This window comes from Lichenostomus cassidix, unplaced genomic scaffold (genome assembly GCF_008360975.1).
Source record: "Lichenostomus cassidix isolate B80296 unplaced genomic scaffold, HeHo_3.0 HiC_scaffold_43, whole genome shotgun sequence".
Taxonomy (NCBI): Eukaryota; Metazoa; Chordata; class Aves; order Passeriformes; family Meliphagidae; genus Lichenostomus; species Lichenostomus cassidix.
The window spans coordinates 2,583,473-2,601,393 of NW_028147635.1; the positions used below are offsets into that span (position 1 = coordinate 2,583,473).

Sequence of the window (17,921 nt, forward strand, 5' to 3'; positions counted from 1 at the left end):
TGTCAATGGTTATATTTGTATCTGCTCATTAATGAAACATTATTACCAAAATGATCTATGTATCTGTGCATTGGTGAAACATGTATTTACCTTTTTGTATTTAGAAGCCAGACAAAGCCACATCTGTCTTTGTTGGGGCTGCACTATGAAAGAAATCTCCCTTGGTTCCTCCTTGAGCCCTGGCCAGGCTTTGGGAGAATCCAAGAGGAGAATGAATCCAGAAGTTCCTGCACTAGAAGTGCTGTCAGTTTGTTTGTTCAGCACTCTCCAAGCTGGGCCCTCTCCCAGCGAGGTTGGAAGCCTCACCTGTGGCTGGACACAGCTGCAGGAATTCCCAGTGTCCAGAGTGGCTCTGCAGTCCTTGGCTGTGACAGCTTCCCCAGCTGATGTGTGGGGCTGGGTGATGGTAAAGTCTGAAGGTAACTGGTGATGGATCTTTCTAAATCCCTTCAGGCAATCTTTGGTAGTGCTGACTGGGTGCTTTGTCCATCTTATCCTTTTATGATTCTTTGCTAATGAATCTGTGCATTGCTGAGCTTCTCCTTTTGTAATTCTTTGCAGTTTTGTGTTATAATAAATTACACTGTTCCCTCAGTTGGTGTCTCTGTTGTTGGTACTGACACTGCCCACCAGCAAAACAGACACTGAGGGCCCCATAGAACCAAAGGGGCATTGTGACACTGCAGAGCCTCGTGTAACCCAGGGGACCATGGTGACATTGTGGGGCTTAAAGGAGCCAAGGTGCCATTGTGACACTGTGGGGCCCCATGAAGATAAGGAGACCATTGTGACATTGCAAGGCCTCATGGAACCAAGGGGCCATTGTGACATCATGGGGCTCTAACCAGCCAAGGGACACTGTGACACTGTGGAGAACCATGGAACGAAGGAGAGCATTGTGACATTTTGGGGCTTCGTGCAACCAAGGGTCCACTGTGATACTGCAGATCCAAGGAGACCTTTCTGGGGTCCTTCTGGGCCCTATGGAAACAAGGGCCATTGTGACACTGCAGGGCCTTCAGGAACCACGGAGACCATTTGGACACTTCAGAGCCTCGTGGAATTGAGAGGACATTGTGACACTCTGGGGGCCCATGGAATATGGGAGATCATTGTGACACTCTGGGGCTCCATGGAACCATTGTGACACTGCAGGGACTTGTATAACCAAGGGTCCATTGTTTTCCCCTCCCTGGCACTGCCCAGTCCAGCCTCTCCCTACCTCTGCCCCAGCCCAGCAGAGCAGCCCAGTCCTATCTGGCCCTGCAGCAAGAATGGGAAGCAATGGAGGTCAGGGACAGTGACTCTGTGTCTGGAATGCTCAGGAGATCCTCAGCTCTGGCATCTCCTGCAGCCCCAGGACAGCCCCACTGCCCAGGACAGCAGCAGAGAGTTTGCCCCAGGGCTCCTCAGGCAGCTCCTGCTGCCCCAGCTCTTGCCAGGACTCCTGTGCACACACACAAGGGCTCCTGCTCTTCTCCTGGCACATCCCAGCTGCCCACAGAGCCTTTCCCAGGGGATCACGGCTGTGCTGGCCTGAGCAGCCATTGCTGCAGCCCCTGCCCTGCTCCCCACAGCCCCACAGAGCTGGGGGTGCTGCTCTGCAGAGCACGGGGGCTGTGCTGCCCGGGGCCATGGGCTGCCTCTGCTGGGCTCTGCTGCTCCAGCTGGGACACACAGGCAGCTGATGGTGCTCCCTGCACTCAGCCCTCCCACACGAGCTCTGCTGGGGCCATGGAGGCTGCTCAGAGCTGCCTGCCTTGTTCCAGGCCTGCCAGATGGCCTTGGGGCTGCCCTGGATCCTCCTCTGGAAGTTCCCTGAGGCTCAGAGGAGGCACTGCCCACACTCCTTTCCCTGTCCCTGCTGTGTCCCCAGGGGCTGCAGAGCTCTCATGGGTCACAGCAGACATTCAGTCCTTTATCTCTGGGTGACTCTGATGCCTGGAACAGGCTACATGAAAACAGAGGCCAAAACAATTAGGTGTATAAAAAGCAGACAAATTTATTCAAGGCCTTCAAGGTACATTCAGGCAAGCAAAGTCTCCCTCAGGGACTACACCCAAAATAGACACCAGATCACAAGCTCTTCACCTTTTATAAGTTTTTTCATATTAGCATATTGGTCCCTAATTCTCTAATCACACCTTCAGGCGATGACACTGACCACCCCAGGCCCTGCTCCCCCCTTTCCACCATTGTTCAGATATTTTCTGGCCCTAGGGTAATTAACATGTCCTTGAATCTCTATCCAAAAAGCTTTGTTTTGGTTAAATGTGTTGGGAACAGAAGTTTTCAGCATTCTGTAGGAACACAGAACTACACCAAGTTACAGACCTATGAAGAGAAAAAAACCCCAAAATTATTAAGCATCATTGTGACCCCAGGGATATCCCAGACAACGTCACTTCATGCTCAGGATATGCAGTGGGGGGAAGAAGGAGGAAGGGGGACGTTTGGAGGGATGGCTTTTGTCTTCCCAAGTCACTGTTCTGTGGGATGGAGCCCTGCTCTCCTGGAGGTGCTGAACAGCTGCCCAGCCCTGGGAAGGGCTGAAGGAATTCCTTCTTTTGCTTTGCCCATGTGGTGCCTTTTGCTTTCCCTGTTGAAGTGCCTTGATCTCAACCCACTCCAGTTTTTACCCTCCCATCTCTCTTCCTGATCCCACTGGTGGGGAGTGACCGAGGGGCTGTGAGGTGCTGCCTGGGTTGAACCAAGACACCAACTGTCTGTGCTTTGCTTTGCAATATTTCAGAACAAGTGTGTGTTTTATTCACCTCAAGGAGTGTAACAAAAGTTTCCCAACAGCTTCTAAGAGATAGAAATGCCAAACATATTTAAAGGGTTTATGGATAACTTTAAAAACATGCATGACAATGAGCCTGGAAATCACAGATGTTTATTTACTCAATGCTTAATGGGTACTCAATTTACTTAAGCATTCACTCAATGCTGAAGAGAGCTCCTGTGATTTTCTGTGAAAAAACATTCAGGGATCCCTTAGAGAGCTCTGTTCTTCCTAATTTGCTTCACTGGGCTCTTCTTCTACTTTCACATGTTTATAATTTGAAAATTATAAAATATATGTTGTCTTTTGGAGAGGTAAATCCAACTTGTTTTCCATTCTGACTTTCAAGAAATTTCAGTGTCAGAGTGTGTGAATGACAGTAAATTCACTGTCATTCAAATATCCTGAAGAATTATTTGTTAAATTAATAGTGGAGGCTGTCACATGCAGCCTCATTCAGAGTCGTCATTGGTAGATGGCAGACATTAAATCCTTATATTGAAAGATTTTAGGATCCCACTATTACATTTTACAGGAATCTCCTGTTCCAGAATCATGACAAAATTCTGTTAGATGTAAACACATCAAATGTTGTCCTTTGGATCTCTAAGCAGGATGGACTTGCTCTCTCCATACTGATGTGAAATGTTTCAGAGTAGTTTGTAGAACCAGAGAATTATGGAACCCCAGAACAATTTGGGTTGAGAGGGACCTTGAAGCCCCATCCAGTGCCACCCCCTGCCATGGGCAGGGACACCTTCCACTATCCCAGGCTGCTCCAAGCCCCAGTGTCCAACCTGGCCTTGGACACTTGCAGGGATCCAGGGGCAGCCACAGCTTCTCTGGGCACCCTGTGCCAGGGCCTCCCCACCCTCCCAGGGAACAAGTCCTTCCCAAGAGCCCATCCAAGCCCTCCGAAATGGGAGTATTCACCATCACTTCCTCTTGCAACTTCCCAGTTTCAAATGGAGCTGTGTGAACGTTTCAGCCTTTTTTGAAATTGTATTCCAACAGCTCATCTCTGGAGTTCTTTCCTTTGCCTCCTGAACCGTGGGAGTTCTCCTCTGTTTTATTCAGCATTCTAAAGGGGCAAATGATGGAATTCTCAACTCTGGTGGAAGAAACACCTTTTTCCCAATGAGCCCAGTATTTGCACACCAAAGTTCTTGACCCTAAACTTGGGCTTGCACATGTTCCATGTGCAAGAGCCTCTGTATTTTTCAGTGGGGCCTCTAGCCTGATTTGAGAAAGGAATTCTCTGCTGAGTGTGCAATTATCAGTGTTAATAGACACCAGAAAATGATTTTTTGGATAGAAAAAGGATTTTTTTGAATAGTTTCCACAATAATTTCTACCTTGTAATTATTTACAAACAAATTTCAGCCTGCAGCGATGCCTTCTACAACTTTACAGCTGTGCATGATGTGCAAACACAGTTTTTAAAGCTGTGGCACATGCACTGATTGCTTTTGCAGTCCCTGATGTGTCCCTGCGAGAGGCTGTGTGACAGCTCTGTCACCGCCCTCTTTGCACACTGCTGTCCCAGCCGGTTCCAGCCGCTTTGCAGCTGGTTCTGAGCCCCCCTAGCCCGCCGCTGTCCTGGGGCTGCTGGGGAGTGGCCCGTGGGGACAGCAGCGCCTTGCAGGCTCCTTTGTGACGTGTGGCTGCGTGTGCCCAGAGCCCATTGTGACACCTGGGGACACGGCGTGAGCAGGAGGCTATAAAAGGGCACCGAGAGCCCGGGGGTGCTCACTGCCAGGAGAGAGAGCTGCTCTATCAGGAGACAGCATCTCCCGCAGTAGCGAAGTGTCACAGTGTGACGGAGATGGCGACAAGCGAGAAGAGCACCGTGGGCGTCCAACCCAAGAAGAAGTGGCTGCGATTCCCTGGGAGGCAGAAGGTGAGGGATGCGCTCGGGCTTGGGGCCAGGCTTGCGGGCACGGAGGGAGCTGCTGTGCCAGGGGGCCGTTTGCACCGCAGAGGGCCAGCTGGTCCTCATCCTTCTCCTGCTCCGTGCAGCTGTCCAACTGCGAGTCACGGGCAGCCCCGCAGGAAGCTGAGGAGCACCGTGACTCCTGTGCTGCCTCTGTGGCGCAGGCGGCAGCAGCAGAGAGCCGGGCAGCCCCGCACAGCCCCAGGGGCCGCGGCCAGGCTCTGCTGCGCTCGCTGCGGCGCGGCTCCCGTGCCATCCTGAGCGGGATGGCGGCTGTGATCCGGCGACGCGGCCAGCAGCCGGGGACACGGCGGCCCCCGCATCAGGGCACGGGGACAGGGACGGCAGCAGCAGCCCCCGCACTGGGGCCGGAGAGCCGGGCAGCTGCCCCGCACAGCCCCTGCTGCCCCCCAGCCGGGAGCCCGGCCAGCTGGAAGCTCTGGGTGGGCAGGGGGCAGGGGCAGCAGCAGGGGCTGTGCTGACAGAACCAGAGACTGAGGAAAACGCCTGTGTCATCCTGGAGGAAGACTGTCAAGGGGAACATGAATGACACCCAAGCTGAAGAAGTGGAGAAGAGAGGCCTCCTGTGAGGCCCTGCCAGGCCTGGGCAGAGCACAGGAAACTTCATCCATGGCCAGCCACAGGCCAAGGCCCAGCTCTGCCCATCAGAGCCCCTCACAGTGGGGAAGAGGCCTCAACTCCATACCCAGTTATGCACCAGTGCCCCCAAGCCCCTTGCCCAGCCAGCTGGAAGATCTCGGTGGGCAGCAGGGGCAGGGGCAGAGCCATGCCTGTCAGAGGCACCAACCACAGAGGGATCCAGCTCTGAGGAGCTCAGGTCTGTGTGCAGTTTGCCAGGGCTGTCCACAGAGTGGGCAGAGATCACACACCTGAGCTGGAGCACTGAGGAGGAGAGAGCCTCAGGGTCCCTCCCAGGTGAGGCATGGCCTGAAGATGCAGAGCTGAGCAGCAGGCCTGGGGAAGAGAATGGCTCAGGCTCCTTGCCATGTTGGTCGTGGGCTGAAGACACAGCTGAGCTGGAGCAGTGAGGCAGAGATTGGCTCAGGGTCTCTCCCATTAGAGGCCTGGGCCGAAGACAGAGACCTGAGTGGGAACGCTGACGAGGACAGTGGCTCTGTGTCCCTCCCAAGTGACTTGTGGCCGGAATGCAGCCACCCAGCCTGGAGGATAGAGGATGACAGACAGTGCCTCAGGGTCCCTCCTATGGGACATTCCAGATGGCACTTGGGAACAGCAATTCCTAGAGTGGCACAGGTGGTTGAGCATCTGCAAGGCCTGCGCTCAGCTGTGGCTGTGGCTGTCCCCGAGTGGCAGCTGTCCCACTTCAGGAGGGTGCTCAGGGCATTTGGGAGCCTCAGACACCTCATTCCAGTGCTCCAGTCAGAGGAGCCATCCCACCATGGCTCCGTGGGAATGCCAATGGTGTAACACCCATGGAGGCATGAGCACTGGAATGAGCTCTGGAACGCTCTGTCCTTGCTCTCCTTTGCTCCATGTGTGTTTGTGCACAGCCCCTGAGCCAGGCCCTGCAGGAAGTGGATGTGTTGGCTGGAGGATCTGCAGTGCCTTTGCATTGTCCCAGGCATCCCTCACAGCTCTTGGCATGCAACTGGCAGGCTTGGGATGGAGAGGTTCCCTTCCCCAAAAAATCTGGTTCAAAGGCACCTTCACCACTCTGGCAAGGCCCCAAAGAAAGAACCTGCTTCTCCTTCTTTGTGACATGGATGTGACCAGGAAACAAGACGGGCCAAAACAAGTGCCAAAGCAAGTCAGGGTTCTGGTCTGAGTAACCAAACCCTGACATTGGCAGTGACATTTTCAATGAACTGGACAAGACCATTGAAGGCACCCTCAGTCATTCTGCAGATGCCACCAAGTTGGGTGGCAATGTCCATCTGCTGCAGGGCCAGGAGGCTCAAGACTGAGGTGCCATTGTACTTGCTGCCTCAAGAATTTGAGGAGCAAAAGTAAGAGAATTTATTAGAATTAAATTCTGTAGGTTAAAATATGGCTAGATGTTAGTAGAGCTCTTTTCTAGAATTAAGGATAATTGGATAAAGACCCTCTCATGCCCTCTTTTCCTGTTTAATTAAGAAACAAAAAAATTAATAATTATTAATAAAAATTAATATTTAGCTAGCTAACTAAATTCATTAAAATTCAACCCTAATAATTAATTAATGAAATTAATTAATTAAACAAGGTAAAGAGTTCCGAAGATTTAAACTAGACATTAGTTGGGAAAGAAAACTTCTAGGGAGCTCTTTTTTTATGATAGATAATATTATTTAGCATTTGGCCTGGAATATGTTCCTCTGGAATATGTTCCTCATGCAGTTGAGCTGTAGCTCTTGCTCAGTTAGAACAGGTTCCAAAAGATGCTTTCATTGAAATAAAATGATGGAATTGACAAATCAGAAGAGTTTGTTGTTTTCATTGTGCTGTAGTCATTGATTTGGGGGAAACTGCTGAAGGCCGAAGCCTTTTGGTCTCTGGGGCGTTGCAGTGTGTGCTGTGTGGGGCAGAGGAGAAAGGCGCTGCCTGGGGTGGGAGGGATGCAGGGACACCAAGTGCTTGTGACTTGTGCCACAAGGCCTTGGTCTGATGCAAAAGCTCCTTTTCTTGCATCCACTTCTCCTCCTAGAGAGCTGCCCTGATGCAGAGATCATTCTGTAGGATCTCTGCAGGGAGGAGAGCTCTCAGCCATGCCAAGGAGATTTTCCAGAACTCTCTGTTCTGCAGGCCAGCAGCTGCCAGGCTGTTTTGTGGAACTCATTGTGAGGCACACAGGGATTTTCCTGCCAGGACATTGGATCCCACTGGCTGTGTCAGGTGCATGCAGAGGAGCTGCAGCACTCAAACGCATTTGCAAATGCAGCTCTTGCAGCCTGGCTGAAAATCTCCTGAGACAAGGAGCCTGAGAGGACACGTGCTTGGCCACACACATTGTGCAGCTGAAAGCTCCAGGATGCCACAATGTGCCACGCTGGACACTGCCTGGCACTGGTGACAAGGGGGGAACCAGGGTGTGGTGAGCAACATGACTCACTCCCCGGCTTGTGAAGAACAACTATTTACTAATTAACAGCCAAGAAAATGGAAGCTCACTATTTCTCGTGCCAAGGCAGAGAAAACAGCACACTCGATGCTGGGCGCTCTCCCTCGCACATCCCAAAGGGCAGAGGACCAGGTGCAAAGCACTGGGTCACTCTTATACCCTCGCTTATTACACCCCATTGGTCCATTTGGGATCCTTCGTCTCATTGGCTCATTTGTCCAAATGTGATTGGCTCGTTTCTCTGGTGGCTCCTGTCCAATCACGGTCTAGGTCTCTCCTGGTTGGTTCTCGTCTGGTCCAATCCGCGTTCTTGATGACATCACCCTCTTCTGGTGGGATATTCTAGAAACATCTTCCTTTATATGGGTGCTTTCATGCACATTCATTTAATGGGTGTGTTTAAATGTTACACTTAGTACAGCATCGTGCCGCCTACTAACTCCAACATAAGTAATATAAGGAACTTAACCTTATAATTAACTTTATGAACTCATTAACATATTACTAACTCATGGGTATAATTAACTTCAGTGAACTTAAACTCATTTATAGCAGTCCCCCCTCTCATCCTTTGATCAGGCTTTTGCCTGCATCAAGGAAAAGTCACACCAGATGATGAGCCCTTAGTCCCCATACAAACTTCTCAGTTTCTGGTATTTTTCATCTATTTCTTTAGCAGTTTCATTGATTCCCTCTTCCCAATTCTCTTTCATTACCATCAATTTTTCTTGGGTCATCTTTTCTAGGGTGTTTTGGGTAATACTTGTTATCATCCATATCATACAGGGGATTACACACAGGAGAAAAATAATACTTGTTAAAGCATGCAGACCAATAAACACTGTTCTTTTTATCCACCCCCCATTAAAGAAATTTTCCGACCAATTTGCTTTAAAAAGGGGCATCCACCTTTGGATGGGCACATGTGCTAGTTGGCAGATGTTATGAGTGATATTCTTAATAATTTCCCCATGGTCATCAATGTCCATGCAACATTCGGGTGAGTTAAATTTTCCACACACTCCACCCTCTTCTGCCAGGAGGTAATCTAGGGCTAGTCTATTCTGATATATCGCCATCCTCATTTGGTTTTGCTGTGCTGTTATAAGGTCTATTGCCAGGGTGGTTTGATTTGTTATGATTTTGAGGACTGCTGGTAATCTGATAATGCGGTTCAACATATAAATAGGGGTTCTATACCCCCAAGAACCATCTTGGGCCCAAGTGGCCCATAAGTACTGATGATTCTGTCCTCTTCTGAGTTCCCCCTATTAAATCTCTTTTTTGTCATTGTAGTTCATCATAAAGTGGGACTCCCAACTCTCGTCCTAGGATCCAGGGTAATAGAAAGAAAGAAGGTCTAATCACTCCTAATGCACAACTTCCTGACCAATTTTGAGGTAAGGTAGCAGAAGGAGTATCCCCAGGTAACCAGAATAAACCTTTTGGAGCTTCTCAAAAGTTGTAATCTTCCCTTTTTATCTCTTCCCAAAATTTTGAAATTCCTGGGACATCTAGGAATGGATTTACTTATTTTGTGATACATTCATACAATCCTTTGTGATTTATGTACACACACCCCATCTTTCCTCCTTCTCTAGACCAGCACAGGTTAGGGGCTTTCGGTATCCACCGGGTATGGCTGCCATCTGTAACTAGGTAACATTTGCACGATAATTGGCCAACCTCTGTGTGATGCTTTGGTCCTTTTCTCCATACACACTCTTCACCAATGGTTTTGGCTCGTAATTTCCATTGTCCCCATCGACTTCTTGCAGCTAATACATCTCCTTTCATTTTCATCCACTTTAACACATCTCACGCCCTTAAACTTATATCCTCCAATGGCCACATTTTGGTCATCTTGGTACCTCCACAAATCCAGCAACTGGACACATTAAATTCTTTGCTTATTCTCTCTACCATGTCCAGAAATAGATTTTTCCCATATGGTATCATGCCTTCTTCTTCAACATCCCACACTCCTTTATTTAGCTCTTTCTACGTGATTCAGTCTTCCACATTTCTACTTTTTGACAACCCTTCCTCCAGATCGCGCTCGAAAAAAATCCATTCTTCTTTTATAGGGCATTCTCCACCCAATTTTTGTTTGCAATTCCCTGTGTTTTTGGTTAGCCAACATGTTTTCCCTTCTTCTTCTCCAGTTCATAATTCAGGAAGATTGATACACTCGGTGTTCAGATATGTATGTATCCTTACAAGTGACTTTGTAACATGCCCCACATATAAGGGATAATAGCTCTTGTCGCAGCTTCCCAGGAGATGGATACTCAATACCCAAGCTAGCCACAGGGGTCTGGCACAGGATACCCTCCCAGGCCTCACACCTATGGGGGCTCCTCCCAAGGTGGGGATAGTTCACCTGGCAAAGGCAGAGCCTGACCCAGTCTTGCCCCCTCTGTGCTTTCTCTTTACCTGGGTGTGGTATCTTCCTTCAGGACTCATCTTCTCCTTTTCCTGAAACCAGGTTCTTCACAATTGTTTAGGGTCTAATTGTCCAGATACATGGGGAATGCTCTACACTTTTCACTTTTGGTGGCACTTAAGAAAAACACCAGAACAGTGAAATTATTATAATTAACAAGATAAACTGGGAACTTTGGAACAATTGACTCAACTCATAGTGGTTAAATCTTATTAACAGTTAATTCATATTAAGCAGTTTTTAAGCATAGAAACTTGATATAGGTCAGTGGTGGTCACAGGGTGGTCAATGCCTTAGGTCTTTTCTGCAGGGTCAGCTTCAGACCTCCTGTCTGTCCAGTGACTGACCACTCAGTGGGAGCTGGAACTGGCCCTTTCACTCGGGTGATGTGACTCCAACCCCTCTCTTTGGTTCGGACTGTGATGTTCGTCCTAAGAACCTGAAAAGGACCTTCATATTCAGCAGTTAGCAGTGTATCCCTCCAGACTTTGATTAAAACCCAGTCACCTGGCTCAGTTTTATGGATCTTAAAGTCCATGGGTGTAGTTTCGGTCAGATATCCTTGCTTCCTTAGATCTTCCAGAGTGATGGCAATTGTAAGAATATAGTTATTGGTGATATCTCTCCTTCAGCATATCCACCTGTGCTAAAAGGGGTAATCAAATAAGGCAGACTGAACATAGTCTCATAGGGGGAAACTCCCAAGTCAGCCCGTGGTCTGGCTCTAATTCTTAACTGGGCTAGTGGAATGCATTTTAACCAATTCATTTGTGTCTCTTCCATTAATTTTGTTATGGTGTTCTTAAGTGTTTGATTCACCTGCTACACTTTCCCTGAGCTCTGGGGATGCCATGGTGTATGAAGATGCCACTTTAGCCCCAAAGTTTCCATTGTCTGGTGCAAAAGCTTTGAGGTGAAACAAGGACCTGGGTCTGAGTCAATGGTATTGACCATCTCATATCTAGGTATGCCATTCAGCATCAGAGACACCTTTGCCTTGCTTGTCCCCACCTGCCATCACTGCCTGCAGTGTTCTGCTCTAACTGCAACCTGGGGACACTTTCTCAGTTGTGTCTGTTAGTGGAAACCATTTAAACTACAAGGAATCTCAAGGTTCCAACATCATTCTGAGTTCTTCAGAAGTTTTTTGCACACACCCTGAGGGACTGAGTCTGATGCAAACAGCACCAAAGCCCCACGAGGGTCATTCAAGTCCCTGTGCTGTTGCTGTTGCTGCTGAGCTGGGCTGGGCTCCTGGCACAGAGGAGCTCCTGGCAAGCGGCAGCGCTGCAGAGAGACAGCTCTGCCCAGGAGCAGCTCCTGTGCACAGCCCAGCAGGGCTGGGGCACTGCCAGGCCATCTCAGGGACACCAGCAGGGCACACCCAGAGCTCACAGGTGCTCAGCATTGGCAGGGGCTGTGCCATGGCCCAGAGGGGGCTGTGTCATAGCCATGGGCACCTCTGGGGCTGTGTCAGAGAGCCACAGAGCAGCTGTGATGTCAGAAAGGAGCTGTGTGACATCACAGACTGGGTTGTGTGAGGTCACAGATTGGGCTATGACATCCCAGAATTGGTTGTGTGAGGTCATGGAGCAGCTACAGGATCATAGAGGGGACTGTGTGACATCTAAGGGCAGGCTGTGATATCGCAGGGTTGCTGTATGACATCCGAGCAGGCTGTGCAGTAACAGAGTGAGCTGTGCAACATCATTGAGTGGCTGTATGGCATCACAGAGTTGGCTGTGTGACATTACTGACTGGCTTGTGACACCACAGAGCAGGCTGTGACATCCTAAAGCAGGGTGTGATCAGTGACATCATAGAGAGGGCTGTGGAATCACTGGTTGGTTGTGTCTCATCAAAGAGCGACTGTGACATCAGGGTGTGGCTGAATGTCATCATACAGCAGGCTGTGAGGTCAGAGAGTAGACTATGTGACACCACAGGGTGGTGATGTGACATCATCAAATGTGCTGTGACATCACAGGACAGCTTTATGTGACCATAGTGAAGGCTGTGCGAATTCACAGAGTTGCCTTTGACATCACAGAGTGGGCTATGACAACACAGGGCGACTGCGTGACATCCCAGGGTAGCTGTCTGAGGTCACTGGGGAGGTCACTCTGCCCCAGCCCCCCCCACAGTTCCCCCAGACAAGTCCAATGCTGCTCATGCACAGCAGAGTCCCCTGTCCCACCCAGGTCCCCCCTGCCCCCCAGTGCCACAGCCTCCCCCAGAGGATGTTCTACGAGATTGACCCCCAGAGCCTGACACGGGGACAGGGCCCTGGGGGGTGGCTCGGGGCCAGGAGAGAGGCCGGGCAGGGCTGGCCATTGCCGGGAACAGGCCCTGAGCCCCACAGCAGGATGGAGCTGGGGCACAGCCAAACTCACCTGCAAACCTGGGCTGAGCAGCCAGGGCTGGCAACAGCTGGGGACAGAGGCTGGGGCTGACAAATGTCCTGGGCCCCCTCCCTGCTCTTTCCGTACCACCAAGGGCACAGAGCAGCCTCCTCTCTCGGTCACTTGCCTGTTTTCCATCCCTTCCCCAGGCCCTGGCTCTGCCCCACAAGCCCTGGGCTCAGTCCTCCCCCTGCACGCTCACACAGGCTGAGATGGACACTGATGGGTTTCTCTCCCAGCTTCTCTCAGCCCAGCCCAGCTCCCTCCAAGCTCTCCCAGCTGCCCTGAGCTCTCTGCAGCACCAAGGGCAAACATGGCAGTGCTGATAACCAGGGAGACCACAGGCAGGTGAGGGAGGCATGTGGAAAAGGCTTTGTGCTGTCCCTCCTCAGAGGGGATCCTCAGCACAGCCCTGAAGATCTGCACATAGGAGAAAACAATGAACACACAACAGCCAGAAGTTATCCAAGCAGTAATGACCATGAGCCAAAGTTCCCTGAGGCTGGAGGGTGAACAGGAGAGCTTGAGGATCTGGGGCACTTCACAGAAGAACTGGCCCAGGGCATTGCCCTGGCACAGGGGCAGGGAAAATGTATTGGCTGTGTGCAGCAGAGCAGTGAGAAAGCCACTGGCCCAGGCAGCTGCTGCCATGTGGGCACAAGCTCTGCTGCCCAGGAGGGTCCCACACTGCAGGGGTTTGCAGATGGACACAGAGTGGTCATAACACATGCTGGTGAGGAGATAATACTCTGCTGAAATGAAAAACCAAAAATAAATAGTTGGGCAGCACATCCTGCATAGGAGATGTCCCTGTTGTCCCAGAGGGAATTGTGCATGGCTTTGGGGACAGTGGAGCAGATGGAGCCCAGGTCAGTGAGGGCCAGGTTGAGCAGGAAGAAGAACATGGGGTGTGCAGGTGGTGGCCACAGACTACGGCACTGATGATGAGGCTGTTGGCCAGGAGGGCAGCCAGGGAGATGCCCAGCAAGAGGCAGAAGTGCAGGAGCTGCAGCTGCTGCATGTCTGTGAATGCCAGGAGGAGGAAGTGGCTGATGGAGCTGCTGTTGGACATTTGCTGTGTCTGGCCATGGGGACCTGTTGATGGAGAAAAGGACAGTGACAAGTCAGGAGAGGCTGCTTTGAGCCAAAGCTGTGCCATTCCCTGCAGACTGTCCCACTGGGACTCATCCACCCTTGTTCCTTCTCTGGGAAAACCTTCATCCAGGTCCCTGCCTGAGCTCCACTTGTGCTGTCTGAGTGTGCCATGAGCAGCCAGGCCTGTGCGTGGGGCTCTCGAGGAGCCATCCCTGCCCTGCTGCCCTGGGATTGTGGCCATGGGGCAGAGGGACAAGGCTGGATATTCAGGATTTGTCAGGGGAATCCCTCCTAATGCAGAGAGGCTTGGTAGCATTTTCACTCACAGTTCCACAGGATAGCAGGAGGGAGTTTTAAGGAATGTTTTCCTACCCACACATCATTCCTGGTTCTCTGAGGTCAGAAATCCCCAGCATTTCTGCTGTACTCAGAGTTTGCCACTGAGAGATGTGAGAGGCAAAGGGATTCCCTGTGGCTCAGGGCAAGGTGAGGGGCTGGATGGGCTTGTTCCCAGCTGCCCTGGGTTTGCACCTTTGGCTGCAATCAGAGCACAATCACACTCCCCTGTCACCCTGGGAAGAAACCAGACCCTGCTGAGAGCAGAGGGATCACTGAATGTCTCACCCTCTCCAAAGGTCTCTCAGCAAGGTCTCAGCCCCTCCTTCTGCCAAGGACACTCACTGTTCCCTTGGCAAACCCAACAGCATTTCCTCACTTGTGGCATCTCTGCACTTCCGCATGGGGCATTCAGGGAACTCTCAGAGACTCTGGCACAGATTTTCACCCAGGAGGGAAGCTCAGAGCTTGGAAGGACACAACAAGGAGATCCCCAGGTGTGCTCATGATGGCATCTCAGGGAGGGAGGCTCAGCTCCTTCCCCTTTCCCATCAACTGCTTTGCCCACAGCCCCACAGGTCATAGGGAAGCTTGGACACCCCATTCCCATGGACACACTTGCCTGGGAGGAATCCCAAGGGCAGTGCTTGCCTCAGCTGCTGCAAAGCCCAGAGCCTCCCTGAGAGCACCAGATAACAGTGACAGTATCAGAGGAATGCAGAAACAAGAGAAGATGTTGTGGTGCTGTGCCTGAGAGGGCAGGGCAGGGACAGCCTGGCACTCAGGACAGTGTTCCCTGTCCCCAGCTGTGCACGGCACCTCCCACACACCAACAGTGCCCTCCTGCCCACAGCATTGCTCTGTTCAGCTCCCTCTCCTTCCCTCATCATCTCCCTGTGCTGCACATGTTCCTCCTGAGAGGAGCCTTGTCCCTGTCAGTGCTCACAGAGCCCATCCCACCCTCTGTGCACTCGCCCGGCCCTACAGAAACCTGCCTGTCTGCAGGGCCCTGCCTGGGGGAGGCTCTGTGTGCAGGTGGGCAAGGGCAGCTGGCAAGAGCCCTGCTGGGCCCTGCAAAGGTGCTGCTGCTGCTGTCCATGGGCTGAGCAGTGGCTGAAGGCCCTTGAGGAGACGCCCAGCAGACACACTGAGCATCCAAAGGTACAGAGCAGGAGTTATTGTTCTTTGTGTCTGCAACCCTCGGCCCGGGAGCATCGCCCCCCCGGGACATCCCACAGGTGAGCGGGCAGGGGGAGCTCGGCCCAAATATCTTGGGTGATGCCTGGGGTTCTTTTTGGGAGGGGGGATTTTTGGACCTTGTAGGACTGCAGCACCTAACCCCAAATATCTTTGTTGGCTGCCCGGTAGGGTTTTTCTTGGGGGGGGAGGGTGGATTTTTGAATCTTGCAGGAGTCTAAAGAAGAGTTGCAAATGCCCCTTGGGGGGATATGGGGGAGTCCCCAGCATGTGGGATTTTTAGGGGATCCCGGTGGTGTCTGCTGGGAGGGATGGGATGGGATGGGATGGGATGGGATGGGATGGGATGAGGCCTGGGAAGGGTTGGATGTGGATTGGGGTGTGGGATGAAGTCTGGGGGAGGGGGATGGGTGGGATGAGGCCTGGGATGAGGCAGCCGAAGGTTGGGGGTGATGAAGCCAGGAGGACCCCACTCCTTAGGGGCCTGTGGGGTATCCGGCAGCTGTGAGAGAGTTTTGGGGTACCCCTGATCCTTCGGGGGTGGCACTGGCAGCAGGGGGACACGTGGCTCCGGCTCCTCTGGACCCCACCTGCGCCCCCCCTCGCCCCCAGCGCCCCCAGGAGCGGAATTTGGGGAGGGGGGAGGTGGGGGGCGCCCAGGCCGGGCCCCCCTTGCTGTCCCGGTAACTGGGGGCCGAGTGCGGGGGGAGCCCCGCGGGCATTGCCCGGGCCTGCCCGGCACGGCTGATGCCGCCCGCCCGCGCTGCGCACTGCTCCGGACTGGTGCTGCCAGTGCCGCGCGGGGCAGGGCCGCTTTGGGGACCCCCCAGGGCAGAGCGCTTTGGGCTGCTTTGGGGCTCTGGGCACCTGCAAAACCGGCACTGGGCATGGCAAGAGCGTGTGTGGGCAGCTGGGGCCCTACTGGTGGCACTGGTGGCGATGGGAGTCCCCCCGGCCGCGGGGTGAGCGGGGGGCGCGGTGAGAAGGGGGGCTGGGAGCCCAAATGGGGCGAAATGGGGATTGGGACCCCCAGAGTGGGCAGGAAGGGCCTGGAACCCCCAAAACCAGTCATGGGTGAGGGGGGTTGGGATTGAGGGAACGATGGTGCAAGGGCAGAAGAGCAAAAAGAGGGTGGAAAAGAGGGGGCTGGGACCCCCAAAGAGAGCGGGAGGGGGATGGGACACCCCAGTTGAGTTGGGAGGGGTCTGTGGTTAGGGAGAAGGATGGGAAAGGGGAGGAGAGGGGAGGGAAAGGTGAGGTTGGCACGGAAGCAGGGCAGTTCCATGGGGGTCCAGCCCTGTGCCCCAGCACTCGATCCCTGGAGTAATTCCCTGGGCTCTGGGGGAGGTGGATTTGCACTGGGGGTCCCCAAGCCCCCTGTCCATCCCTGGGGCTGATCGGGGGGTTCCCCCCACCCAGCAGCCAGTACTGCAGCAGCCGTGGGTCAGAGGAGGGAGGGAAATGGGGTTCTGGGGTGGGAGCAGAGGAGGAGCAGGAGGAAGAGGAGGGAGAGAGGAGGAGGAGCAGGAAAAGGAGGAGCAGGAGAACCATGAGATTTCACCACCCACTGTGTCTGCAGCAGCCCTGGCTCTGGGATCATTGCCCCCCCTGCATTCCACTGGTGATTACGGACAGGGAGCTCAACCTAGATCTATCAGGGCATCTCCAGAAGGTTTTATTTTTTTTTTTGTAGGGGTGTATGGAACTCACAGATTCTGGAATTGAGCTCCCGATATCTTTGCATGTCCCTGGCCGGGATATTTTCGGTCAGAGGGTATGTTTGCAAGACTCCAAAGCTGAGCCATAAATGCACCTTTGGTGGAATACTGGGGTGTCCATTTGGGAATTGCCTGCTATCAGCAGGACAGGACATCAGTTTTGGGGATCCCTGAGAGAGCTGGGAGGGTGGAACGTTGTACTCCCCACGTGGAGAGAGCAGAGAGGGGCAATACCGGAGCTGGGGGACCCCTGGCAGCCTGGAGGGGTGGGGGAGGCTGGAGATGAGGCAGGGCTGGGACACTGTGACACTGAAAGGGGCGATGGGGAGAGGGGGAAGCCCCGAGTGCCTGGAGTGGGGGGAGCCTGCAGAGGGGGACCCTGGGAGCCCTTGGAGCCAAAGCACAGTCAGGGAAGAAGGGACCCCTGGGAGCACCGAAACCCCACAGCATCCCTAAGCAGGACCCAGGAGAAGGGGGATCCCCAGGACCCATGGGAGCCCCATCAGCTGTGAGAAGGGGAAACCCCAGAACCCCAAAGAGAGGAGACTGGAAAGGGGGAACTCCTGGGAGGCTTTTTCTGAACTCATTCTTATTTTAGGAAGATTTTGTAGACAAAAAACACCCGGTGACTTCTAGAGATAGACTTGGTCAGGACGAACCCCCAACCCAAGGCACTCACACTTTTTTTTACCCAAACAAGGATTTCCAATTCCCAAAACTTGGCCAGCTGGAGGAGGAAGATGTGAGGAAGAGGAAGATGCCCCAGGACAGCCAGGCAGGTGAGGAGGAAGTCACTGCACTTTTCCTGCTCTCTTCTCCTTCATCTCCCAGTCCAGCATCACACCTGGCTGCAGGACAACCCTGCTGCTGACTCTGTCCTGTTAGGGATGGATTGGGGGGATCTCCTTCCCCTTCCCTCTGGCATGGAGG

The 17,921-nt window shown here is 52.7% G+C and overlaps 2 protein-coding genes across 2 annotated transcripts in view; one reads left to right on the plus strand and one right to left on the minus strand.

Annotated features, from left to right (window-relative positions):
* The window catches only part of LOC146421160 (uncharacterized), a 48,094-nt gene extending 33,614 nt beyond the window's left edge, over window positions 1–14,480 (minus strand). Inside the window, exon 1 of the mRNA XM_085047673.1 lies at window positions 14,456–14,480. Coding sequence (XP_084903799.1) covers window positions 14,456–14,480 — 25 coding nt within the window. The remainder of the gene's footprint in view (window positions 1–14,455) is intronic.
* The window catches only part of LOC146421150 (uncharacterized), a 278,146-nt gene that overhangs the window by 259,433 nt on the left and 792 nt on the right, over window positions 1–17,921 (plus strand). Inside the window, exon 3 of the mRNA XM_085047703.1 lies at window positions 17,692–17,770. Within this exon, the coding sequence (XP_084903829.1) occupies window positions 17,692–17,770 (79 nt within the window). The remainder of the gene's footprint in view (window positions 1–17,691; window positions 17,771–17,921) is intronic.